Source organism: Lacerta agilis, chromosome 7, assembly GCF_009819535.1.
Source record: "Lacerta agilis isolate rLacAgi1 chromosome 7, rLacAgi1.pri, whole genome shotgun sequence".
Taxonomy (NCBI): domain Eukaryota; kingdom Metazoa; phylum Chordata; class Lepidosauria; order Squamata; family Lacertidae; genus Lacerta; species Lacerta agilis.
In genome coordinates this window covers 4,244,992-4,271,114 of record NC_046318.1, presented here as the reverse complement: position 1 = coordinate 4,271,114, position 26,123 = coordinate 4,244,992, and the positions used below count along the sequence as shown (strand labels likewise).

At 44.8% G+C, this 26,123-nt stretch overlaps 1 protein-coding gene across 1 annotated transcript; it reads left to right on the top strand.

Moving 5' to 3' along the window:
* Window positions 1-1,542: 1,542 nt before the first annotated feature.
* On the top strand, window positions 1,543-26,119 carry LOC117049488. The gene is made up of 17 exons (XM_033154205.1): window positions 1,543-1,676; window positions 1,949-2,000; window positions 5,640-5,725; window positions 6,268-6,315; window positions 6,999-7,127; window positions 7,661-7,738; window positions 8,287-8,369; window positions 9,082-9,210; window positions 11,949-12,068; window positions 12,291-12,421; window positions 14,548-14,762; window positions 19,587-19,664; window positions 20,528-20,615; window positions 22,707-22,837; window positions 23,997-24,137; window positions 25,119-25,286; window positions 25,900-26,119. The coding sequence occupies exons 1-17, from the start codon at window positions 1,662-1,664 to the stop codon at window positions 26,113-26,115; spliced, it is 1,908 nt and encodes a 635-aa protein (XP_033010096.1). The 5' UTR covers window positions 1,543-1,661; the 3' UTR covers window positions 26,116-26,119.
* The last annotated feature ends 4 nt before the right edge of the window (window positions 26,120-26,123 follow it).

The following is a 26,123-nucleotide window of genomic DNA, read 5'->3' as shown; positions in this document are numbered from 1 at the left end:
ATCCCCGGGGCAGCAGATCTGGCCTCCAAGGAATGCATCGCTGTCGGCAGTGGTGGCTCCCCCCTTGTGGCTCACAAGATCTGCCCCCTCCTCAGAAGTGTCCCCCAAGCCTCCCCCACAGCAGACTCTCGACAAATAGGAGGCCCTGCTGGTCTCCTCCTAACCCTAGGAAGGCCTCCTGGGGTCTTCACCTGTTGTGTATTGATTCAAGGGTTATCATATCTGTATTACTATTGTCTGTATTCACATTAGGGGAAAGTAACTGCCTTCCTGTTCCAGAAGGAACAGGTACTATTGGTTCATTCAAGTTGTTGCATTTGGATCCTCAGTCTTATTGGTTCCCACCAAAAGGCAGCTTTGTGATTGCTTGAGATTGTTCCCTCCGAAATGTATCCTTTCTAGCCAATCTTCTGTCCCTATAAATGTAGCTTCCCTCTCCTCAGTTTCCCAGTCTTGTTTGCCTGAATAAAGAGTGTTACATGAAGAAGCTGTCTCCTGCCTGCTATGTAAGAGAGCTGAAATCACTTGCTGAAATCATTATTCCCATGCTACTACAAATAGGAGGCATAGCTGGTCTCCTAATCCTAGGAAGGCCTCCTGGGGTCTTCACCCACCCAGAGTGATTCAGAGTGGGCCTTTGATTCCCACTTCAACCGTCGGGTACGTTTGATTTGACCATCCTGTCCCTTTTCCCAGCCCTTCTTCCCAGGCTCTCAATCGATCTCAGTGGAAATGGTGTAATGTACACTACTGTTTTTCTGGGGCAGCACTGCAGAATAACTGAGTCATGATGTGGACTAAGTTCTGCTACTCAGTAGGGTTTGTGGCCAACCACGCCCTGTATGGAATGTGCTAGCGGTTTCCATCTCTATGGTTCGTCTCTCTGCTCTAGGGCCAGCTGTAACCTTTCACTTTCCAAACAGCATTGCTTTTGTGTCTGCTTCTTTTCTCTCTCCCCTCACCCAAATTCCAGAATATCACAAATTCCAATCACAATCAGAACAATCATGTTCTGGGCTGTAGCAAGGGAGTGGGGAGCATCATCCAAATAAAAATCGCCCCTCCAACTTTTGGGGTTGGGGAAATGGGGGGTTGCACTCCTGGCTACAGAATGTTGAAATAACATTCCAGAAGTCTGGAAGCAGAGAGGCTATTCCATTTGCAGGTTAAAGCAGGAGAGCAACGGGCGTTTGCTGCTTAACTGTCTAATAATAATAATAATAATAATAACAACAACAACAACAACAACAATAATTTATTTATACACTGCCCATCATCTGGCTGGGTTTCCCCAGCCACTCTGGGTGGCTTCCAACATAATATTAATAATATTAATAATTTAAAATATTTATAATATTAAAATACAATAGTCTATTAAACATTAAAAGCTTCCCTAAGCACGGCTGCCTTCAGATGCTAGCCAATGCTACCGTAGGGCCAGCTAATTCTCTCCCTTAGTCTGCCTGTCCCATTTCTTGCTGCCACTGCTAGGCTCCAATCTGCCCTTTCTGATGCTTCAAGGACAGCTGCCAGGAAATGCCTGGGCCACAGACAAAAGGATTAAACATTAACGGTAACCCTATCACTCTGGTAATGCTATCTGCTTTTCACAGCTCCCATGGGGAAAGCATTAGGCAAATAAGAGCGCAATACAGTCAGCCATGGATGCTGGGCAGGTGGGTACTGCAGAGGGGAGCCCTGCATGAGCTAGTAAACATGCAGGGCGTTGTAGAGACCACTCTTCCTAGGTAGCTGAGAACTGTTCTGTCTCCACTGCACCCTGCTCAAAGTTTCCATCTTCTTCTGCTTGAGCTCTATGTTGATATTGATGTCCACCAGGGTTTGGGACCTGGCTGCCTGGTTGCACTTGCCTCTCCGAAACAGATTCCTAAGGACTGACTCTCACTGACACCCCAAACTGAGCCGTCTCTGCTGTGTTTCCTTACAGGCTGAACAGGAAGTGCATGTTCAAGCAGCTGTGGGAATTCGACAGATACCAGGTATAGTACTCAACAGCTGGAGAATGGGAACCCGCTTTCTTTGGGGATGGCTGCATAGCACAAAAAAACTTTGCTGTATCCTATTCTACACTATTCCTTTTTCATATTGGCTAATTACATATAAGCGATGATAACATTTAGGGGAAACCTTCTCCGCAGCCTACAATAAGACTAAAAATAGCCTTGAGGAGTGACATGTACAGATGTGAGCAATGAGGTACTAGCAGGAGTTGACAAAAGCGGTGGCCAATTTTCCTTGTCCCATTTTTACTGATGGCACCTTTTTGTAGTAGTAAAGATCACCCCCATTTTGACAATCAAGTTACCGTATTTTTCCGTGTACAGCCGTACCTCGTGTTGCATTCGCTGCGGGTTGCAAATGGCACAGGTTATGAACGCGCCAAACCTGGAAGTAATGAAACGGGTTACTTCTGGGTTCGGCGGGTCGCGCATGCGCAGACACGCCGAATCGCAACCCGCATGTGCACAGAAGCGGCGCTGCGGGTTGCGGACTGCTCAGGATGTGAACAGGGCTCCGGAACGGATCCCGTTTGCATCTAGAGCTACCACTGTATAAGACTAGGTTTCCCCCCAATAAATAATGTCTAAAATTAGGGGACGTCTTATACCCGGATAGTGCCGAGGGTGGACTGGCAATTGGTTGTTGCCCCCAAAATAGGGAGCGTCTTATACATGGGGGCGTCTTATAGATGGAAAAATACAGTATATATCCCTTCCTGCTTTCAGGCCAATGCTGCCTTCTTACCAATGTGGGCTGTCTTCTCCTCTATTTCCATTTGTGGCGTGGGAATATATGTCTGTTGCCTTCTTGATCCAAGATTGTCTTTAGCGAGTATTTACTAGGTACTGTTGCACTTCACTTCTTAATCCTGTCTCTCTTTATTCTGATTAGAAAATCTAGCTGAAACACTCTTTCATTGGCCCTGAACCACATGGCTTCACGATGTCACCTAAAGGACCCAGCGTCATTCAGAGACCTTTACAGAAAAGGATGTGCCTCTCAGAGATTCTAGGGAGCCTTTGGGGCTGAGAAATGGCTTACTGACTGGCATAATGGACTTCAGGGTTCTTGTAAGATGCTAAGGGGGATATGGGTGTTCCTAAATCAGCTGCATAACTCTTGATTCAGCAGTTCCACAGCTAACCCTATCACATGCTGCATGCTAGGCATATTCAGTGCTTTTTTTCCTTTAAAAAACGTTTAGGGGTACTCTCATTTTCCTATTCATATTGAAATACTGCCCCTCAATGAGGCCAAACGTAGATTCGTTCAAAATGTTTAGGGGTATGCGTACCTCTGCGTCCCCCCCAGAAAAAAAAGCACTGGGTATATTCATAATTTCCTTTAAAATAGTTTCTCTGCCGCAACTTCCACTTTATCAAACTGCATGACAATAGTAGGCCACAAGCTTAACATGAGTCAACAGCGTGATGCAGCAGCAAAAAAACAAAAACAAAAAACTAATGCAATTCTAGATTGCATCAACAGAGGTTATAGTTCCAGTTACAGGTAGGTAGCCGTGTTGGTCTGCCATAGTCAAAACAAAAAATAAAAAAATCATTCCAGTAGCACCTTAGAGATCAACTAAGTTTGTTCTTGGTATGAGCTTTTGTGTGCATCCGAAGAAGTATCTGAAGAAATGTGCATGCACACGAAAGCTCATACCAAGAACAAACTTAGTTGGTCTCTAAGGTGGTACTGGACGGATTTTAGAAGTTATAGTGTTCAGGTCAAGGGAAGTAAGAGTACAGTACTGCTCTACTCTGTCGTCTTGGTCAGATTCCACTTGGAGTACTGTGTCCAGTTCTGGGCACCACAGTTTAAGAAGAGCATTGACAAGCTGGAAGGTGTGCAGGTGTCAGGAGCAGGTGTTGGGAGTAGGTCAATAATAATTTACACAGCTTCAGTGAAGCTAACTCTTTATTCAAGAAACAAGACAGCTTAGGAGATCAGGCCTAGACAGCACAGCAACTCTCTCCAGTAGAACCTGCCCCATGAGGCAATTGTGGGGACTGAATTGTGGGGCCTTCACACAGATTCCTAAGTCTCTTCCTCTCCCAGTTCCTTTCTGAGGCACCATTGTCTTGCCTGTCTTGGGGGGGGGCCAACAGGAGGGGGAAAGCCTGGCTTCCTCACCAGCCTGACTCATCACTTCCTCTTGCCCCCCCCCTCTAGCCTCCCCTTCTGCCTCTGAGTCTGGACTGTTCTCTGCCATAGCCTCTTCCTGCTTACTAAACCCTGTTACCTTTTCAGCTTCTGACATCTCCTCCTCCCAGTCTGATCCCTCTGACCACTCATCGTCGTCCCACCACCACTCCCCGGGCTCTGAGCCTTAGTCCCTTGAGGGTCCCAGCTGGTGCCTCCCACCACTCTTCTGCATCCAGCCAGTCCATGACAGACAGCAGAGCTTGGACTGAATGACTCTTTGGGTCCCTTCAAACTTTACAATTCTATTATTCTATAATTAATCCTATAAGTAAGGGGTCTGATCAGATCATTTTAACACGGAGATAATAAGTTATGGGGTACAAAAATATATAACATGAATCTTCTTGCCCTTTCATTGACAAAAGATTTGCATATGGGTGATGTTCTGCTTGGCACTTTGTTTAGCAGACTCAATTTTCATTCATAATGTGATACTCTGGATGAAACCAAAGACAAAATGTTCCCTCTGGCCTGCGCTAAAGCCTCTCTGAAGACTTTAACCTACGGTACTTGTGGTAAGTTCAAAGGAGTAAATCCAGAGGAAGGTTAGACAACAACACACCTGGAGTGAGCTTGGTTGCAGGGGATGGCCAGAAGACTTGTGAATGGTTCACCTACTGCGAGATAGGACTCCATTCTAGTTTTTTGTTTTTGTTTTAGTCAAGTTAAACTCCAGACTCCTACAGACTTTCTTTTGTGGTATGTTTCTAGGAGCAGGTCTGTGATTTAAAGCTCTGTGTCTGAGCCCCTTTCTCTCTCTCTCTCTCTCTCTCTCTCTCTCTCTCTCTCTCTCTCTTTGCTGCTCCAGAACATTCCCTGTGAAAAATCCGCTCTTTACCACTGAATCAGAACAAATGGCAATTTGCGGAAAATCCAGTTTGCTGTTTCTTCTGATTCACCATTAAAGAGGGGTTCCCCAGGGAAAGCAGTAGGGAAGAAAGAAAGAAAGAAAGAAAGAAAGAAAGAAAGAAAGAAAGAAAGCGTTCAGATATGCAGCTTTAAAGTATAAACCTGTACTTAGAAAGCACAGGGCAAAGTGTGAGTGAGCCTTCCCTTGCTCTTAATCTCTCCTGAGATTAAAGCCAAAGGCAGAATGTACTGCACATGTGTTGTCTTATGGAGATCATGTAGACTCTACCAACAAAGATTTCATTCAGCAAAGGCCATTTTTAAAAAAAAAACTGTATTGCATTCAGGTTCTGCCCATGTACCGGTATTTCTACTTGATCTCTGTGAATTGCCCCATGCCAGTTTTTTTCTTCCCATAAGGGTGGAGAGCCTTTAATTAATGACATTATTATTCCGAAACAAAAATTAATAAAGTCTCTCCCTATGCCCATATGATGCTAAGGAATAAGGTGGCTGTATTTCTAATTAGTACCGGTACTCTTGTTTGATGTTCCTTCCAGGCTCATTGAAACAAGACAGCTTCCTGGTGGTGAACAAAGATTCTAACCGTCTGATATTCATTAGTAAGGCGGACAAAGGAGTGCAGGTGAGAAAGCTCCTAGAGCAGGGGTAACCTCCAGATATTGTTGTACTCCAGCTTCCATCGGCCCCAGCCAGCATGGCCAATGGTCAGGAATGATGCTGTTGTGTTCCCTAGCCCTAACCCCATTCAGGCACAGAGGAAGACACCTCTTGGAGTGTTGTCAGCCCCTGAGTTCTTCCAGGCCAAAGGCCATTGCCTTATCAGATTCAGAGGACTCACTCTCAGGGCAGTCTCCACCACCTCAATGTCATAAGAGTCAATGGCTCCAAAGTAACAGCTCCTCTGAGCAGATAGGTCCAACACTGGTTCTAGGCTAGCCAACCTTCAGTTGGCCATGGCAGATCTGTGCACAGCTTCTTCCTAGGCGCAAAATACACTAGCCAGCTTTCTCGCAGTGATTTGCCCAAGGTCCTGACCGCATCTGCCTTGTCTGTATCATCCCTTGAACCAGACACCGACAACAAAGAAAGATGGGGAAATTACTGGGAGGATTTGAGAGACCTCAAATCTTCAAGCACTAACTGAGCACTGCTGTCTCTTTCCAGGAAGGATGCTTCACCATTGATGGAGTCTTCAGTTTGGACACTGGGCAGGTACAACATACCCAGGATATTGTTCTGTGCAGTCCCTTCAATATATAACTTGATGATGTGCTAAGCCAGGGTGGACACTTGGTGCGCCAATTATGATTTCTGACATGGCAGCTTTGATTTCACAAATGAGAGCTAGTTCTTAGGATATTTTGAGAGGTTCATGTCCCCACCACCACAACCTAGAGCAGTTGTTGTGGCAGTGAGGTCTATAAATTAATTTTTGCACTTTGTGAAGAAATAACTTATTTTGTTTGTCTTTTCTGCCGATTAGTATCACTAGATGGTCCTGAGTTCTAGTATCATGGCAGAGGGACTTTATCTCCACCATACATAATTTTATAAACTTCTGTTACGCACTCCCTGGCCTTTTTTCTAAGCTAAGCCACTGAGCTTTTCTCCCATGTGAAAATGACAAATGTGTTAGCATTAGCAGCATAATTTGTTGCAAACCAGTTCCAAAATGAATTTGGGGGAGGACGTTGTCACTAAAATTTTCAACGTTTAATTTGTAAAAAAGAAAAAAGGTTCATGCTATACAGTAGGTTGTATTCAGGGAATAAACCAGTAAAGAGGGCTTCAATTTGTCAAGTGTCTGGAGCCCTGGTACCTAACCCAAGGCCTTATCTGGGTTGATATGCACTAATGCTGGGCTTGGAGATTATCATTTTTGTCCTTCACTCCAGGACAAGCTCTTCCTGGAGCAGCTGCAACCTCTGCTGGCCACGGTGCCTTTGGGCTACAGTGTGTCCTTGCTGGTTTGTGAAGCCCATCACGACGAAACCCAGACACAAATCCAAGCCTTTGTCCAGAAGGTGAGGGAGACTTCTGTAATATGTAGTCATTATGGAATGAAATTATGACCAGGGGAGGGTGATAGATGGCACCTGACTCTTAGAAAGAAGAATGCTACCCATGAAAGCTTACATGCAGCTCATTCCCCATAACATTGGGGTGGGGAACCTTCAGGCTCAGGGGCTGAATGTGGCCCTCCAAATGTTCTCCATGTGGCCCTCAGGACTTTCCCCAATCTGTGCCTCATCCCCAGTCCAAAGCCCTCACTGGCCCAATAGCACTTTGCCAGTCTACACTTGAAAGGCTTCAATTCCATTGCAAACTGAGAAACTCGCCACAAATCAGCTAAAAAGGAGGGCAGCTCAAAAAACACTGGATTGCATTGTGGGCTGATAATGACATCACTGGGCTGCTTTGTAATAGGTGTGCAAATAAAGTACTGAACAACAATTCCAAAAGGATGCAAAAGGATCAGTTGTAAGCAGCCACTAGTGTATGCAAGGCATAAATTCTGGTGAGTTGCATTTTTTTTCTTTCCCCCATTTGTCCTCAGGTAATAGAATCTGTCTTGCAAGAAACCAGCCCTGCCAAAAATTGTACTCAGTACCTCCAAACCGTCACCTTTGTCCAGGTAAGCATACCTTGCATAAGGTGGCACAAGCTTTATACACTCAATGCTCTTCCATAAAAACGTTCTTGTAAGTTGCCTGTGTCCTCATTGCTATGGCCCATGGGTTACTGTCCCAAGTATCTGTTTGTTCTTCAAGCCATGAAAGCTGTATTTTCATTTTCAATGATGTGAATATAATAGTTTTTGCACTTTCAGGTTTGCCATTGCCGCTTTCCAGGGTTCATCCCAGTCACAGCTGTATTGATAATAACAGAGTTTATTGCGTTAGCCATTCGGCCATAGCATATAGAAAAGAATCCAGGTAGAAACCTGCCGCAATTATACAAAAATATGTTAAGATACATTTGCAAAACAACAGATATAAAATCATGGTAGATAAAACACGATATGGTAAAAGCAGTAATAAATCATGTAGCTATGGGTATTTCAGAATGTTTACAAATGTCCAGGGCTAAAAGAAGTTAACCTATCGAGGTGGCCCTGAGTTTCAGGGCCTGCAAAATATAGATGGCTGTATTGATATTTTTCTCACATCCATCCCATTTCAGATCTACACAGATGGAAAGGCTCAAGACCTCCTCAGCCCCAGAAGTCAAGTCCTCCAGGTGATGGACCTCCCTCCGCTGGGGCTGTAAGCATCCAATTCCAAGGCTATGGTGTTGGATTGGTCTTTGTTGAGGAGGAGAGGAAACATTAGCACAGAAAACAGAGAAGAATCTGGGATTTCACTTTTCGTTACTCAGAGATCAGGGAGAATTTCACCCAATGGAACAGAATATGACAGAGCTGTTCAACAGTCTATAATGAACTCCCTCGCGAGGCGGTGGACTCTCCTTCCTTGGAGGATTTTAAGCAGAGGTTGGATGGCTGTCTGTCATGGGTGCTTTAGTTGAGATTCCTGCATTGCAGAGGGCTGGACTAGATGACCCTTGGTGTACCTTCCAACCCTACAATTCTATGATTCTATGAATGGCTGGGGAGGGATCTGACTGCACAAGAAATTTAGTTCAGACAGTTTACAGTTTATCTAAGGCATAAGGAATGTGAATTTGTTGTTGGTTTTCTTGTCCTGGCACTTTCCCCAGGAAAACCTGTGTTTTACCACTGAATTGGAGCAAACAGCAATCAGGTTTTCCCATCAAAAGTGCCAGGAACAAAAAAAAAACCCCAACACCCTGCTTGGCCATGGAGCTGTAAATCTCGGACTTGTGCCTGGAAAGGGTGGCGTAAAAGGAAGTCTGGATGAGTCCTGTGTTTCTGAGGTACCTCTGACCAACCTCATTATTATTTCTACGGCACCCTAATTAAGATGCCTCACACTATCAACTCTCTCCTCTCTTTAGGGTGGCAGAAGAAGCGACTGAAGTAGTTGTGGCGAATTCACAAGCTGCCACTCATTGCTACTTGCAGGGGATGTCATTGCACCAAAGTTATTTGCAGAAATCTTTCCAGAAGCAGCACAAAGCAGCCATGTAAGGGCCGCAGGAAAAGGGGGGGGGGTTGCTCTTTTGAGGGGAAGAGAGCAGCACACACAGCTATCGCTGCTCAAGATTCTGACATTCTCTCTGATGCGCCTTCCTGAACCCATCTTGGAGATCTCCACTCGAGAGGCCGAATATTCTCTTCCTGCAATCTGTGCCACTTGAGTGCCACTTAGAAGTGTATTGGCTAGAAGTGTGTTGCCTTGCTCACATATGTGCAGCTCGTAAGCTGCTTGCATCATGGACGTGCAGTTTAGCATCAGGAGCTGCACAGTCACTGGTACAATCACTATTCCTTGGTGGAAAGTTGAGACTGAGTCAGCCCACACACTTTCCCCTGGTTCCTCCTAGGCCAGGGGGTGGCCAACATGGTGCCCTGCAGATTATCTGGATGAGAACTTCCACCAGACCCAGTCAGCATGGCCAATTATGATGGCAGCTGTAGCCCCGAGCATTGGGAGGGTACCACATTGGTGTCCCCTGCACTAGGCCTTTGGCTTCTGTGACTTAAGATTTGCTTTTTAAAAGCATCATCATTTCTTGCTGAACCCCAAGGCTATTCTTACTCATGATGACACAAGAATACTTCCTGCCAGTCCTTTCAGTTTGAGGAAGGAAAGAGCTAAGAACTTGCACAATTCCTGCTAGGAACTGATTCAGCAGCTGGCACTTCACAACCATGCTCCCCCCCCCCCAGGGTTTTACAGTAACGCCACAGCCATTTCACATGTTTTTAGAGTGTACACAGCAGCGTCCCAGCAGTGAGCTGTCCCTTTAACTTATACACATTCAACCTGAAGTTTAACAGACACCCATCCATCCACAGTTGTCTCTTCTCTGCATCTGCTGCCACCAGCCCACTGCCTTCTGCACCTGGCCTTGGAAAACAGCAATGCCACTGCACTATAAAAATAAAAAATCTGATCTGAGAGGTAATCAGTAACTGAGAGCCAGTGTGGTGTAGTGGTTAAGAGTGGTAGACTTGTAATCTGGTGAACCGGGTTCGCGTCTCCGCTCCTCCACATGCAGCTGCTGGGTGACCTTGGGCTAGTCACACTTCTCTGAAGTCTCTCAGCCCCACTCACCTCACAGAGTGTTGGTTGTGGGGGAGGAAGGGAAAGGAGAATGTTAGCCGCTTTGAGACTCCTTCGGGTAGTGAAAAGCGGGATATCAAATCCAAACTCTTCTTCTTCTTCTTCTTCTGAAGCTGTAGCAGCAGTCCTAGTATGCCAAGGGGTTCCAGAGTATACCAGTCTGTCTGGATGAGGGATGTTGCTTAGGGAAGCAGTGTAGAATGAGGTACATCAATATCTGGCAGAGAACTTTGCTCCACCTGACAGCAGAGCAGGCCCAGGGTCAAGGATTGGCACCATCAGGCAGTTTGTTGCTAATGGCCCCGATCCTTGAGAGCATCCACTGCCTACCTTGTCACCGACTTTATTTGCTTGCTTGCCTGTTTATGAGACACCTCATAAAATAATTTGTCTAGGGGGCTGTACATCTAAAAGAGAACAAAAACGTAACAGTAAAACCACACGGTAATAAAACCAAATTAAACTTGAGAGAATCAACCTCCAAAAGTAGCACAGCTGTATTAAAAATAACAATTGCCCTTGCAGGTGAGAAAGGAAGGGAGGAAAGGAAGTGGCAGCCTTTTGTCCAAGTGACTCCAAACCTTTGCCTGGCTTAGAGAGGCACACACACACACACATTCATTCATTCATTCATTGACTGCTCTTTTGTGCAAATCTGGCATATATTAAAACTTGTATTTCATTATTTTTCTTTAAAAAGGTGTGTGTTTGTAGCTGCAGGTAAGCAAATGCATGTCTGGATACCCACAAAGGAACTCAAGTTCTCTGGCTAGCAGCGACCCACACACTTTTAAAAACTGCTCTTTTGTGCAAGTCATGTACATATGCTTGTGCACGCAAGGAAATGTAAAAAAAGGGGTTGTATTAAATGCTGTGCTAGCAGAGCTCCACTGATGCAAGAGGACTTCTGTTTCCTCTTCCCACTCCCACCCTGCCCCCAGCATGCCCTCAAAATCTGCTGTGGAGGGTTCTGCAACCCTCCAGAGCTGATACTGAGGGTGCACAGCGTGCTGGAAGTGACAGGAAAGGAAGTTCCATTGCAGACACAGAAGTCCCTTGCAGCAGCAGAGCTGCAGTGTTGGTTGCGGTCCTCATACTTGCATACATGCCAGACCTCAGCATCCAGGAATTTACAGTGGGTGGGGAAATACTAATTGAGGGGAGGAGGCAACACAAAACCACACAAAAACCTCTCATCAAGCACCGTCCAGGAAGCATCAAGGTAGATTTTGGAAGTATATACTTGAGTGCACTCATGTGTAGGCAAAGGTGCAGATATGTGCACATGGAAACCGCAACCCATGTATGCATTAACACCCTAGTCTGGACAAAGCCCGAGTCATACATTGGTCCATATAGCTCAGTACTGTTTGCTCCATCAGGATTCCTGATGCAAGTTAGAAGAAGGCCTTCCATTATCCTTTCCCTCACCGCCATTCCAGAACATTGCAGAAGCAGAGGTGAAGACCGCACTGGAAATTACACAGTGGAGCATTAACAGTGAAACTGAGTTGCACAATTAGGACAACAGATTTGTGTAAAACGTAAATGACAGTGGGTGGGAGCTTAGAGGTGGCAATTCTCACCTATCTACCCAGACCATCCTAACCACCTCTTTCCTACCTTCCCCCTGAGATGTGGCAATCTCTTCACCATCACCATGGAGACAAAAGCAGAGGGTGGTCAGGGGCTTCAGCGTGCCACCGTCAAGATCTTCGAGTTTTCTGGAGGAAATGAGCAACACCCTGCTGACCCGTGAGTATTGGGTGGGCCTGAGTAGAGGTCAAGCAGATTATCAGAGAATGCGCAGGAAGCACAAGGCCTCCTTTTCTGGGAATGTGTAGCCCCTAAATCTTTGATACTGGGGCACAGTCACCTTCACTGCTCGGGACTCTGCCGAATTAATTCTGCTTTAAGAAATGTACTTATTCTCTGCCTGCTGGGTGATCTATTCCTTGCTGCTCCTTTCCTGTACAGTTTTTTGCCCCTTTTCCGAGCTTCATCTGCTGCGGCTCTTCCTGCTGACACAGGGTTCCTCTGCTGGATGCTGAAGCATTTGCTAGAAGAAAATGCCCTCACCTTCCTGCTGTTGTGCCTGACCCTGCCAGGTACCACAATTATATGTACCTTTTGTATGATTTTGAAGGAAGGTTGTTTTTGTTATAGTTCGTCAAGCACTGTTCCCTTCTCAAGTGCACGAACACACATGTTCCATGATCTGATTGTGAGGGTTGTTGTTTTTCTCCAAAGATCTGAAAAAGGCTCTTGTGCCTGAAGTAGACTATGTCTCCATCCATTAGATGGGGAAAGGATACTGCGCTTGTGGGCACTTCCATACCGCAGGATTAAAACAGTTTAATATTAATCTTGGGACCCTGAGAATTGCAATTCTGTGACAGGGAGCTAAGGTTCTAACCACCGTACCAAGCTACACTTCCATGAGTAATATCAATTTATTATCAATTTACAGCATTTTCATACTCCCCATTAAAAATTTGTTCTCTAGGTGGTTTCCATTATTCAAAAAATATTGTGCTTTGAATAAGTAAGGTGATTTGTTTGTTCCTTGTTTCTTTTATTTTATTCTGGTGTGCTGAGCTGATTCTGCCTCTTCACTGCAAAGGGGAACTGGAGAAAATCTGTCTTTAAAGCCCTAACATTTTAGAAACTCACAGGAAGTGTCTTGTTTCAGCCAATGTGAAACATGGTTATGCAATGTACTTTTTCAACTCTGTCTTATAAGCAGCAATGATTGCTTTTCAGTGGAATTGGTAGGAAAAAAACATTGCCACAAATACATAGCCCCAACATTTACTCAACCACTCAAAGGCCAAAATATTAGCAAGTACATAGCTTGGATTTATTTCTTCGTAAAACATATAGATCAGATTAATTCTTAACATAGGTTGCTGCTTAAATATCAAACCAGCCTGCTTCTGCACTACAGAATTTAAAATAAACAAGCTAGAACCTGTTTGCTCCTCGAAAAGGCGCACTTTGAGAATTCAAAATCACCAAACTTCGGACTGTTGTGTAGGGTTTTAATATTTATCCTTTAACTAATGAGCAGTGAAAAATGCTAGCTAGATTTTTTTAGGCCAATGATAAGATTTCCTTGCCTGTTGAAAGCATGACGGAAACAGCGCCAACAAATTGGGAAGTGGCTGCAGCAAGTGTATACAGCAGGCTTCCTCAACCTCGGCCTTCCAGATGTTTTGAGACTACAATTCCCATCATCCCTGACCACTGGTCCTGCTAGCTAGGGATCATGGGAGTTGTAGGCCAAAAACATCTGGAGGGCCGAGGTTGAGGAAGCCTGGTATACCGCTAATCTTCACAGCCAGCTGAATAAATGCAGACCAGCAGGTGGGTTCTAATGCACTCTGCTGCCACTTGCAACGGAATACGGTAATACTCTGCCATTCTCACTCAAATAACAGTCTGTGCAAAAGCTTTAAAACTTTACTGCAATAGCTTTATAAAACAAAAACTACCCCCATGAAATATAAAAATACAACATGAACATAAAATTAAACACATATCAAAATAGCATCAAAATAAAACAAGCTTTAAACTTGGGGTTGTAGTGTAGGATAGTTATCCTTCTCATGTTGGTTCAGATCCAGCACAAGTACATATTGCTTTAGGGGAAGATCTGATTTATTTTATTAGCAGGAAAGGCAGTTGGTCTCAGTAGCCGCTGCTGGAAACTGAGTGGCACCTGTTTAATCTGGAAACAAAATCTTTGCAGAGTACTACTAAAGTACTAAAGTTAGCTGTGCTAACTGTGGGCTTACCCCACTTAGCTTTCCTCTGCTCTGTTTAGGCACAATCCACACTTTAAAGCACTGGGTCTGAGTGCCCTTTTGTATTTCTTTCTAGCTCTGGGGCTTTCTCTGCAAAAACCTGCTTTTTAAAGCTCAGTTGGAGCAAACAGCAATCATGGAAAACTTGAATTGATGTCTGAGTGCTAAAGAGCAGGTTTTTGCAGGGAAAGCTCTGGAGAAAAAACACACACACAACCAAATGAACACTTGGACTTCGAGCTTTTAAACATGGACCTGTACCTGGAAAGAGAAAGGCAAAATATGTGTGGATAAGCCCACAGTGTATTTTTTAACAGTTTTAAAAGAGAATGATAAATTTGCCTCAAGTAGTGACTACTGCTCTGGAAGCCAACCAAGAAACCTACATGTTACAAAGTCTGGCTGAGTGTTTTGTGGGGGTTTTCCAGATGCTTCTGGAGAAGAGATACAGTCTGCCATCTCACTGACCGAACAAGTGAGGAATGTGACAAAGAGAGTGGCACCAGTCCATTGGGATCCCACTCATGAGGCTCAGAAACGAAGAGAGGTGATAGGAGAGCTGAGAGCCCAGCTGTCCTTCAGGAGTCGGGTGGAGCAGGAGAGCACGCTCAGCCAATTGGAGAGGGTGATCAAGGAGATACAGGTAATGGAGAGGGTGATCAAGGAGATACAGGTAATGGAGAGGGTGATCAAGGAGATACAGGTAATGGACAGCATCAGCATACAGTGATACCTTGGTTTACAACCATAATCCGTTCCGGAGGTTCGGCTGTAAACCAAAACTGGTTGTAAACCAAGGCGCGCTTTCGCCAATGGGACCTCCAAAAAAATTGGTTGCAATAAAAAAGGGGGGTTGTAATCCAGAAAAAGGGACATGCACTTCAGGGTTTGACGTGGTTGTAATCCAAAATGGTTGTAATCCAAAACGGTTGCAAACCAAGGCACCACTGTAGTTTTTTTTTTAAAGTATTTTTTATTAGCGATTTTCTTGATTTACAAAGGTGTGTGCAATGTCTCTCTCGTATTTTTCCCATGTAACATTTTTACAAATCAATTTCGTTTATTGAGACATTAGGAAGAAGAGAGGTGGGCGGGATGGGGAGATGGGTGGGGTGGGGTGACAATGTTTCTATTTTACTTAATATATGTAGGGTTTGGTGTCAGCGTTGTTTGTGTAGGTTCTCTGTTGTTCGCTTGTGCTCCTTTGGCGGTGAGGGAGGTCGGGGTTGGCGTAGGGTGTGAGTGTTCGTTTGTGGTTGGCTGTGGTGGTCTTTGGTTTCCTGTGTGAGTGGGGTGGGCGGGTGTTTTTGATCAGGTTAGCCATATTGATTTGTATGCTGTCGGTAGATTTTTGTCATTGTCTTGTTGGGCTGTGTGTGTGATGAAGGGGAGCCATACTGGGGTGAAGGCGTCTTCTTCTATTTGTCCCCGTGTCAGTTTCAGCTTACTAGGTACCACTGTATGAACTCTGCATAATGAAGTATTTGTCAAAAATCTCATGCATCCAGAGTTGAAAGGCCATGTTTGAAGCACAATATTCTTGACTCGCAGAAGACTGGGCAGTTAACTGTAGAATCTCTCAGGCACTCACAAGAATGATCTGCATTTCATGGAAAGTTATCTGAATTAAAGCCTAAATAATTAGAACACAGCTACCCATAGATCTTTGCTGGATCAGGCCAACAGGGCATCTAGTCCCGCTTCCTGTCTCCCAAAGGGACCAGCTGGATGCCTCCAGGGATGTTGGAAAGAGGAGTCCTCTCCTGTTATTGCTCCCTAGCAATTGGTATTCCATGGGATACTGCCCCCATGTGTGAGACTTTCACATGGCCATTATGACTAATAGTTGATACAGGACTTGACAGCTGTAAACGTGTCAAATTGTATTCTAAAACCAAGTTTATTTGCTATATAAGCCTATCTTGTGGCAGCAAGTTCTGTAAATTAATTAGGCACCAATTAGTTTCATGGGTGGATTCCAAATTTTATTATCATGAGAAAAACTTATGCTCACTTTCTCTATACCATGCATAACTGATAAAACTCGAGTGTGTGTCACCCCCTGCCCCTTAGGAAATTTTTCTCTGTGTTATAAAACCCCTCAAACACATTAGCCTTTCATTGTAGGCAAGGTGCTCCAGTCCTCCCTGATAATTTTGCCTGCTCTTTCCTTCACTTTTCCAAGTTTACAACATCCTTTTAGAGATGGGACAACTCCATTTATATGCCATGTTCCAATTGCAGCTGCACTGTAGGTTTGTCTGTGGTCACTGCAATACTGAAACTCAGTTTTAGTCTCAGTCCGTTTCTTAGTTATCCCTAACATTGAATTCATCTCACTAAGCTAAATTAAAATTAAACTGTAATATTATTTTTATATAAAAATATATATATAAAAGATTTTGAAAACTGTTTAGCAATTTAAAAAAAAGTTAATTTTGAAAATGCTAATCATTGGCCAGTCTCTTACATTTTAATTATCTAACCTATGTGGGGGGGTTTCCTCCCTTAATTGCACTGTTCCCCCCACCCTGAAAATCAATACAGTACAGCCGTACCTTGGATCCTGAAGACCTTGCGACTCGAACGTTTTGGCTCCCGAACACCGCAAACCTGGAAGTGAGTATTCCAGTTTGCGAATGTTGTTTGGAACCTGAACGTATAACACAGCTTCCGTGGCTTCCGATTGAGTGCAGGTAGCTCCTGTAGCCAATCAGAAGCCGCACCTTGGTTGTTGAACATTTTCAGAAGTCGAATGGACTTCCGGAACGGATTCCGTTCGATAAACAAGGTATGACTGTAATGGGGGGGGGGGGGAATGAAAATTCAGACATTTTTAAAAATCTGAATGAAAAGTGTTTTTACAGTAAATTATATTTCTTTAAATCAGATCAGAACATATGATTTAGCATCCTGGATCAGGTCAATTCTGTGGGAATGTTAAGGGATGTGGGGGAGGATATATTGTTTAAGATATCCTGTCCCAACTTGTGTTTACAAGTTCTATAATATCTGCAGAGTTAACATTCCCTTTTTAGCGCACACACAGCTTGCACAGACTCGCTAGAGTCATTAGAAATATTATCCTGGTGTCTTCCCCTTTTAATCCCTCTTTTAATAAGACACTACACAGTCTTCAGTAAAGTATAAAACGTTTACTCACAAGAAATCATCTGTTCACACAAAGGATCCCAGAGGCAGACTTAAAAGTTACTAAACAGTATACATGTGGTGACTATCTCCTTATGGGAGAAAGTCCCCCTTTTCTTCTCTTGGCCTAGAGCCAAGGGTGCATCTTAGTAATGCTGCGGTTAAGATGGCAATGAGAGAGAGAAGACTGAAGAGACAAAATGGAGGCCCGGCCTGTGGTTCTTCGAGGAGAGGCCGCACCCATCTCAAGTTACATACAAGGAAGTTTTGTCTCAGTCCAGGAAGGCAGGAAGTTCTGGCTGGAGGACTGAGTCAACCTCAAAACCTGCAAAACTTTTAGCTGATCCTCAAAAAAACAGGGCTTTTCCCTTTGCAAAAAAGCTGCAAAACTTTTAGCTGATCCTTAAAAAAGGGCTTCTCCCTTTGCAAAAAAAGCTGCAAAACTTTTAGCTGATCCTAAAAAAAACCCAAAAAACAACAGGGCTTTTCCCTTCGCAAAAAGAAGCTGCAAAACCTTTAGCTGATCCTAAAAAAACAGGGCTTTTCCTTTTGCAAAAAAAGCTGCAAAACTTTTAGCTGATCCTCAAAGAAGCAGGGCTTTTAGAGGAGGAAAACCAGAAAAATATTTTTTTTCTTGTTTCCTCCTCTAAAAATGAGGTGTGTCCTATGGTCCAGTGCGCCCTATGGAGCGAAAAATATGGTAGCTGTCATAGTGATTCAGATGCTACATTTTACTGGCCTAGCAGTTGACAAGGAATCTCATGATGCATTCCATGAAGTGCTTTTGAGGGGATATCCCTTCTCTGGTTTAAAAAAAATCAAGGGGTTATCTCACAAGCTGTGGTAGATGTGCATTTGTGTAGGTTGAGGTACTTTCCAAAGCTCTGAGCATAGGGCTGACAACGCTTTCTTTCTCTCATTCCCATCAGCTGATGGGGAGGGGAGAAGAAGGCCTGCATTTTGCAAACATCAGCTGCACGAGGGAGAAGTCCCTTTTAGAGCTGATGTCTGCAAAAACCCAGGGTTGCTTGATTTGGCTTTGCGCACAGATTGGCTTGGAGGCTGGAGGTTTCCCCACCCCTAGTCTAGGAATAGCATAACCACTGGCTTAGACTAATCAGTAGGTTAAATATGTTCCATAATTGAGTGAAGACAATCCTGGTGCACCTGTTGCTTTGTGTTTATTTCTGTCACCTGGCAGAACGTGGCGAAAATGTGAAGTACAATGAAACACGAGCAGAACATTTATTTTTATTATTGTTGATTAAATTTATATACCATCATTCATCCATAGGGTGGTTCACAACATTTCTGTTTCTCCATGTTGCAAGAAATTTCAGATAGGGTAGGGGTTGGTTTGAGCCTGTCCGTGTGTGTGTGTGTGTGTGGCACCTAGACAGGTGACTGGGAGTGGCCGCCGGGACCACATAACACCGGTCCTGAGAAATCTACATTGGCTCCCAGAATGTTTCCGAGCACAATTCAAAGTGTTGGTGCTGACCTTTAAAGCCCTAAACAGCCTCGGTCCTGTATACCTGAAGGAGCGTCTCCACCCCCATCAATCAGCCCGGACACTGAGATCTAGCGCCGAGGGCCTTCTGGCGGTTCCCTCACTGCAAGAAGCAATGCTACAGTGAACCAGGCAGAGGGCCTTCTCGGTAGTGGCGCCTGCTTTGTGGAACGCCCTCTCATCAGAGGTCAAAGAGATAAGCAACTACCTGACATTTAGAAAATACCTGAAGGCAGCCCTGTTTAGGGGAGTTTTTAATCTGTGACATTTTAATGTATTTCAACATTTGTTGGAAGCCGCCCAGGGTGGCTGGGGAAGCCCAGCCAGATGGGTGGGGTACAAATAAATTATATTATTATTATTATTATTATTATTATTATTATTATTATTATTATTATTATTGCACATGTCCCTATGCAAAGGATGCTGGCAGGAGAGAAATGAACTGCACTTTAAAACTCACATTTGTGCCAACTCAGGGCCAGCCCAGCCATGAGTCCGCTCCCTCGGGTGGTGGAATCCAAGGGGCATCTCCACAGGCATGCCTCCCCTGCGCCCCCACTGCCAGAAAAGCAAGGAGAACCGCCTGTGGCAGCTTCTGGCTTCCAGAAGATCTCGGAAGCCACTGCTGCCATTCAGATTCATGGAGTCCTTCTGAATGGCCATAGAAACTAGTGGAGATGGTAACCATTTGCATGGTTTTGCTTGCTAACTGTTTGTCCATCACAGCAGGGCGGGGTGGAGGGTTCCAAGAAACGTGCCCACAATAGTTTTGAGGCTGAGGAATTGGGCTTGACTGTTTTTAAGGTTCTGAAAAGCAAATGCTGGAAGAAAAAGAAAGAGGTCCCAGCATATGAAGCAAAGGATACTTCTCCTGAAGGCAGGGTAAGTACTTCTCAGCTGTTTCAGCTTATCAGACCCACCACCCTGTAACCTTAGGGGAATAAATGTTTTATCATAGCATACAGTGTAGCAGGAAGCCCAGGAAGCCCAGGAAGCCCAAAACTGTAAAAAGTACCCTCATATGGTTTAGTCTTTATACAGGTAGGTAGCTGTGTTGGTCTGCCATAGTAAAAAAAAAATCCTTCCTTTAGCACCTTAGAGACCAACTAAGTTTGTTCTTGGTATGAGCTTTTGTGTGCATGCACACTTCTTCAGATACACTGAAACAGAAGTCACCAGATCCTTATATATAGTGAGAGAGTGAGGAGGGGTATTACACAGAAGGGTGGTGGGAATGGGTGATCTTAACGACTGCAATTGGTCTTACAGGAAAAAGCAAGGGGTGAGATGGCTAAAGATAGCTTTGTCATGTATAATGAGATAAGAATCCAATGTCTTTGTTCAGACCAGGTCTCTCCATGGTTTTAAGTTTGGTAATTAGTTGCAACTTCTCTTTCCAGTCTGTTTTTGAAATTCCTTTATACCAGTCTTTATACAATTACCGGTAGCTTTCAAAGTGCACTGGCCCTTTCATTTGGAAAAGAATCTTATTGCATCTTGTTTGCTATTTTAGGAATAACAAAAATAAGCAGCATTACATGAAGCTGCATGTATGCATGTTGGAGAGGGAGTGGGTGTCTGCCAACCCCCAGTCCTAATTGTGCAAACCAAGGAGGCCCAAAAAGGTCCACTGCAGTCTCTTTCAGTCTCTGTGTGAAGGGGGTTCAAGGTAGAGAGAATTCTGTTAAGATACCAGTATCATCGCCACTCTGTATTTTGAATCACTTGACTGTGTTCCACTTCAGGGTAAAATTACATCAGATATGGATGATGGGGGTGAACTTGGGAATCAACAAAGCCAAGATGATACATGGCACGACAAAGAAACATCAGGTTTGAAAACAATTCAAGGCCGGAATTACTCTGTACCTATCTGGAGATGAAACAGCTTGATACTGTAAATATATAGATAACTCATTGATTTGTAGGATAAATGAAACGGTGAGTGATCTTTAAACCACAGAACAACAACAAAGGCATGAAATATATAAACTACCACTGTTTACAGTGTTTACTTCCAAAGGCCAGGATGAACAGTTGCAACTTAAGTTATCTGCCCAAACGTGTAAAGTGCCAGGCACACTTCTAGGAGAAAGGAGTTTCACAGTTTGGGGGCTGCCACAGACAAGACCCTGTCATGAGCCATCACTACCCTGAACCTCTAAAGGTGGCTGCACTGCCAAAGCTTTCTCCATGGATTTCAATACCCAAGCTAGCACATATTGGGGGAGGCGCTCCTTCAGAAGTTTGGGGTCAACGTTATTTAGGGATTTATACATTAAAATAAGCACCTTGAATTAGCACAATCTTCAGGATACATCAGACACCATCCTGGCTGCTGCACTAGTTGTGGCCTCCAAACCATCATCAATGGCAGCCCCATGTAGAGCACATTGCAACTGCCAGTAGCCTGTCAGCAGCCTGTAGGCTACTGGAGCATGGAACATACTGGATAAGTCATCTCTGTCCCAGAGAGGCTATAGCTGGTGAAACAGCTGTAGCTGAAAGTAGGCCTAGCCACGCAGGCAGGGGCGGAGGAAGGGGGGGCAATGAGAGCGCAATGCCCCAGGCAGCGTGATCCTGGTGGGGTTTCATTGCGGCTGTCCCCCCCTCCTGCGCTGGCGCCCCGCCCCAGAACGCATGCCACACCCCTTTGGGCAGTGCGCCCCGCCCCCAGGATTTATGCCCCGCCCCCGGGACGCATGCCAGCCCTGCCCCTGTCTGCTCCCCGCCCCCGGTGCCGGAGCATGAAGCTCCACCACTGCACCCAGGCCACATGGGATCTTGGTTAACAATGGTGGATCCAAGAACAACTAACAGGTCACCACACCACCTCCCAGATTCAGGAAAGCAATCACACCAAATGCCAAGAACTAATAATTCACAAGTGCTAATTCATAAAGTTCTGCTGCAGAGTACTGTGTAGAAGAAGCAAGTATTAGGAGATAATGAACTGAATGCTAATAATAATAATAATAATAATAATAATAATAATAATAATAATAATAATTTATTTATACCCCGCCCATCTGGCCGGGTCTCCCCAGCCACTCTGGGCGGCCTCCAACAAATACCAAAATACAATACAGAGTCACAAATTAAAAACTTCCCTAAACAGGGCTGCCTTTAGGTATTTCCTGAATGTCAGGTAGTTGTTTATTCCCTTGACTTCTGACGGGAGGGCGTTCCACAGGGCGGGCGCCACTACCGAGAAGGCCCTCTGCCTGGTTCCCTGTAGTTTTGCTTCTCGCAGTGAGGGAACCGCCAGAAGGCCCTCGGCGCTGGATCTCAGTGTCCGGGCTGAATGATGGGGGTGGAGACGCTCCTACAGGTATACAGGACCGAGGCCGTTTAGGGCTTTAAAGGTCAACACCAACACTTTGAATTGTGCTCGGAAACGTACTGGGAGCCAATGCAGATCTCTCAGGACCGGTGTTATGTGGTCCCAGCGGCCACTCCCAGTCACCAGTCTAGCTGCCGCAGTCTAGCTGCATAATACAACTGCAGTTGAGATCACAGCCTGATATCAATCACACCTGGCTCACCCAGGTCTACCTGGCTCCCATCCCCCCCCCCATGGACTGTTTCCACTCATGGGGTCCTGCTTGTGAATCGCCCAAAAGACAACCCACTTTAGTATTGCCCTTTCAGCTCCTACAGGAAGCAATCAAGGGAAAACCTGAAGTGTGGAAAAGAAATATGGATAGAGAGATGGTTTTAGATATAAAGACCTGTGAATGCAAGCAAAATGCTGTAGGGCAAGACATACTAACGTAAATCAGGTATCTTAGTATGGCGGCGGGGGGGGGGGAGGAATCAGTACATTTTATTTCACCATACACAGCAAGACCTTCCTTGTGTCTAAATATTCTCTTATCCCTCCTTGCTATTAGCTTTCTTTCATACAAGACTTGTTTCTGACAGGAGGTGGCAGCATCCCAAAGATCCAGCTTGAGCAGGTTGGTGTACTTCAAAGTGCGATGGAAGACAAACCTTTCACTGCTGCAGTGCACAGAGCCAGAGACTTGAGCGAGGCAACCCAGTCGTCCAGCCCTGTAAGTGACTCGTGGGTGTCTCAGACCGTGGTCTGTGCCTGAATCCAAGTCCTCAGAAGACCGGGAGGATTTGATTTCACCAGCAGCAGTGAAATTTTTCAAGTGCAATGCACTTGAATTGCTTGTGAATGTAACAGGGGATTGAGAGTCTACAGTAGCTCACACCTGCAGCATGGAATATGCCCCCTCAATGTAGACTATTTTAATAATTGCCCATAGAATGCTGAAAGTACAATTGAAACTCGAAAAATTAGAATATCATGGAAAGGTTCATTTCTTTCAGTAATTCAACTTAAAAGGTGAAACTAATATATGAGATAGACTCATGACATGCAAAGCGAGATATGTCAAGCCTTTGTTTGTTATAATTGTGATGATTATGGCGTACAGCTGGTGAGAACCCCAAATTAACAATTTCAACTTTGGGGTTCTCATCAGCTGTATGCCATAATCATCACAATTATAACAAATAAAGGCTTGACATATCTCGCTTTGCATGTCATGAGTCTATTTCATATATTAATGAAAACAATTGCTTACATAAATGGACTTTTCCACGATATTCTAATTTTTCGAGTTTCACCTGTATATGAACACTTCAACAGCTTCTCCCTTAAACACTTGTGTGAACTACTTTTAACTACAAGTAGTTGCATGCTAATTGAAATGTAATATGAACAGAGGCAGCCACACAAGGCATACATGGTGATTTCCAGGACATCCGTTCAACACCCCCCCCCCCCAATTCAGTGGTTTGGACCAGGGACATGAACATGGCCGCAGTTTCGTAGACAGCCTCCAGGTGTTTGCATTTTCAAGTAGCAACCACATGGCTCTATGCACGTAAAAACTGGACCTTAAAAGCAAGGGACCTGGCTTTCTGCTTTTTCCAACCCTGTAGCAGGAAAAGCTTTGCCTGATAATGTTTTGCATAATTATTATAGGCACAGGAGGGAGCAGAAACAGTCCCAGAGCACAAATATTTCATGTCTATACTTTATGAAACTCAGTGCGCTCTTGCAAAGAGATTGAGCTGTATGAACAATTGTTTATGTTGCTCCGAGAAAACCAGAGATTGGAGATTTGCTTTGTGAGCACCTATTGCAATACAGGTGCTTTACCGTACTTTGGACTGTCTTCCTGCGCTGCTCTTTTTCAGAGCCTGGTTGGTGAGCAGCACCAAGACACAAAGGGGAGGTTCTCTCAAGCAAAAGCCCGGTGGCAGGTTCTTCAAGAGCAACACCATCTCCTGATACAACAGGGACTTTTGAGAATGGAAGAGCAGCTGGCAAGTCAAGAGGTGAATACCGTATTTTTCGCTCCATAAGACTCACCTGAACATAAGATGCACCTAGTTTTTAGAGGAGCAAAGGGGGAAAGCCCTGGTTTTTTGAGGATCAGCTCAAATTTGTGCAGCTTTTTTTGCAAAGGGAAAAGCCCTGTTTTTTTGAGGATCAGCTCAGATTTGTGCAGCTTTTTTGCAAAGGGAGGAAAGCAAAGCTTTTTTTGCGAAGGGGGAAAGCAAAGCTTTTGCAAAGGGGGGAGCAAAGCTTTTGAAAAGGGGGAAAAAGCAAAGCTTTTTTGCAAAGGGGGGAAGCAAAGCTTTTGCAAAGGGGGAAAAGCAAGAGGCAAACCCCCAATTTTATGGGGTTCAACTCACATTTCTGCAGATTCTTAAGGAGCCCTTTCTACAGTTTGCAGAAAGATAATCTAATCAGCCAGTTACATGTGGCTGGGGAAACAAACAGCCTCCCTCTGCAGGCACATTCAACAATGGAGGCCTGGGCAAGGGGGCGGGGCCCAGAGGGAGCTGGGAGTCTTATCTCTCTCCTGATCTCTTGCTGATCAGCTGCTGAGCAGGGTCCTTTCAACATCCCCTTCTCTCTCTTTCTTTAAAAAAAAGCAGGATCTGCTTTTGGCCCCTGGGCAATTCGTCTCCAGGGACCACCATTCGCTCCATAAGACGCATAGACATTTTCCCTTACTTTTTGGGAGGAAAAAAGTGTGTCTTATGGAGCAAAAAATACTGTAGTTCCTGTCTGTGGTGGCAGGACACCAAACTTATCAGCTCCTTGAGGAAGCATATTGTGCGTGGGAGAGAAACATACAGCAGCAGAGGGCAGATGAGACAAGGGCTTTCCCGCCAATCACCCAATACTGGAACCAGTACCAGGACTTAACATTGTGACTAAACAAATCCCAAACCTCCGTTTTATCTGTCCCATAGTCTGCAGTCTCACAACAACTCATCTGAAAGGTTCTTTCTCTTCCCAAACTGCAGCTTCCTCCAGGCCAGCAAGGAGCCATGCTCTGGCAGAAAGAAAAGTCTTTGCTGATTTTGCGCATGGAGGCATTGCAGAAGGAACAGGCGGAAGCAGAAAGGGATCTGGAGGAGCTGTACCAAGAATGCCAACGAGAAACTGAAACACAAAAACAACACATCCTGCAGGTCAAGGGAGCTGTCAATTCAAACTGATCCTGGGGAAGGCTCCTTCTAAGTTTCAAACCAGCCATTGTTTGGCGGCCCCTTTGAGAAAAGCAGGTTTAAGCTCTTTTGTTTCACTGTTTGGAGGCTCAGTGGGAACCTTTAGATTCAGGGAATCTTTAGGAGTGACAGACCTCTTGTGGCAGCATCAGATAAGTGCTTCACTTGATTGAAACAGCAACACTCTGCAACATTAGAAGTTTGAAATAAATATCAATATACCGTAGCTGACAGCAGCTGGCCTGAAGGACTAAAACACATGATTTCAATGGTATAACCTCCTAAAGAGCCCAATCGATTTTTCTTTTTTCGGAGCTGGAGCAAGAAAAGTCTATGTTACAATAAAAACCATGCAATTCCTTTATTTATTGGATCACTGGGACATCTCTATATATATACTTGCTCTGCAGGGCAGCAGTAGAGGAAGAGAGCACAGCTTCAGTCGTCAGGCCAGGCTATTTCCTGCTGAATGTGTAAGAGAATGAGAGAGTTCAGCAGTACTAGATGATGCCCTTTTCATGCCTTGACCTCTCTCTCTCTCTCATCTACTAAAAGGCTTGTTGAATTTCTTCCACAGGTATTCCAGGCTTATAGGAAACATGCTGAAGAGCATATAGATGTCCTGGAACAGAGATATCGAAAGCTGCTCCAGGAGTCCCTTCAGGATGCTATCCTCCTTTCCACTCAGAACCACCAACTGCAAGCTCAGAAGCAACTGAGCTACATGGAGAAAGCTACCCAGACTGACTTCCAGACCCTTACAAAGAGCCACGAGAGAGCCTCCCCATCCTAAGAGCGTGT

Bases quoted from the DNA above. Each gene is read 5' to 3' on its own strand.
- LOC117049488 (XM_033154205.1), top strand. The intron at 8,370-9,081 runs GTAAGCATCCAA...TCCTCTCTTTAG, and splicing joins GACCTCCCTCCGCTGGGGCT to GGTGGCAGAAGAAGCGACTG. The intron at 25,287-25,899 runs GTCAAGGGAGCT...TTTCTTCCACAG, and splicing joins AAAAACAACACATCCTGCAG to GTATTCCAGGCTTATAGGAA.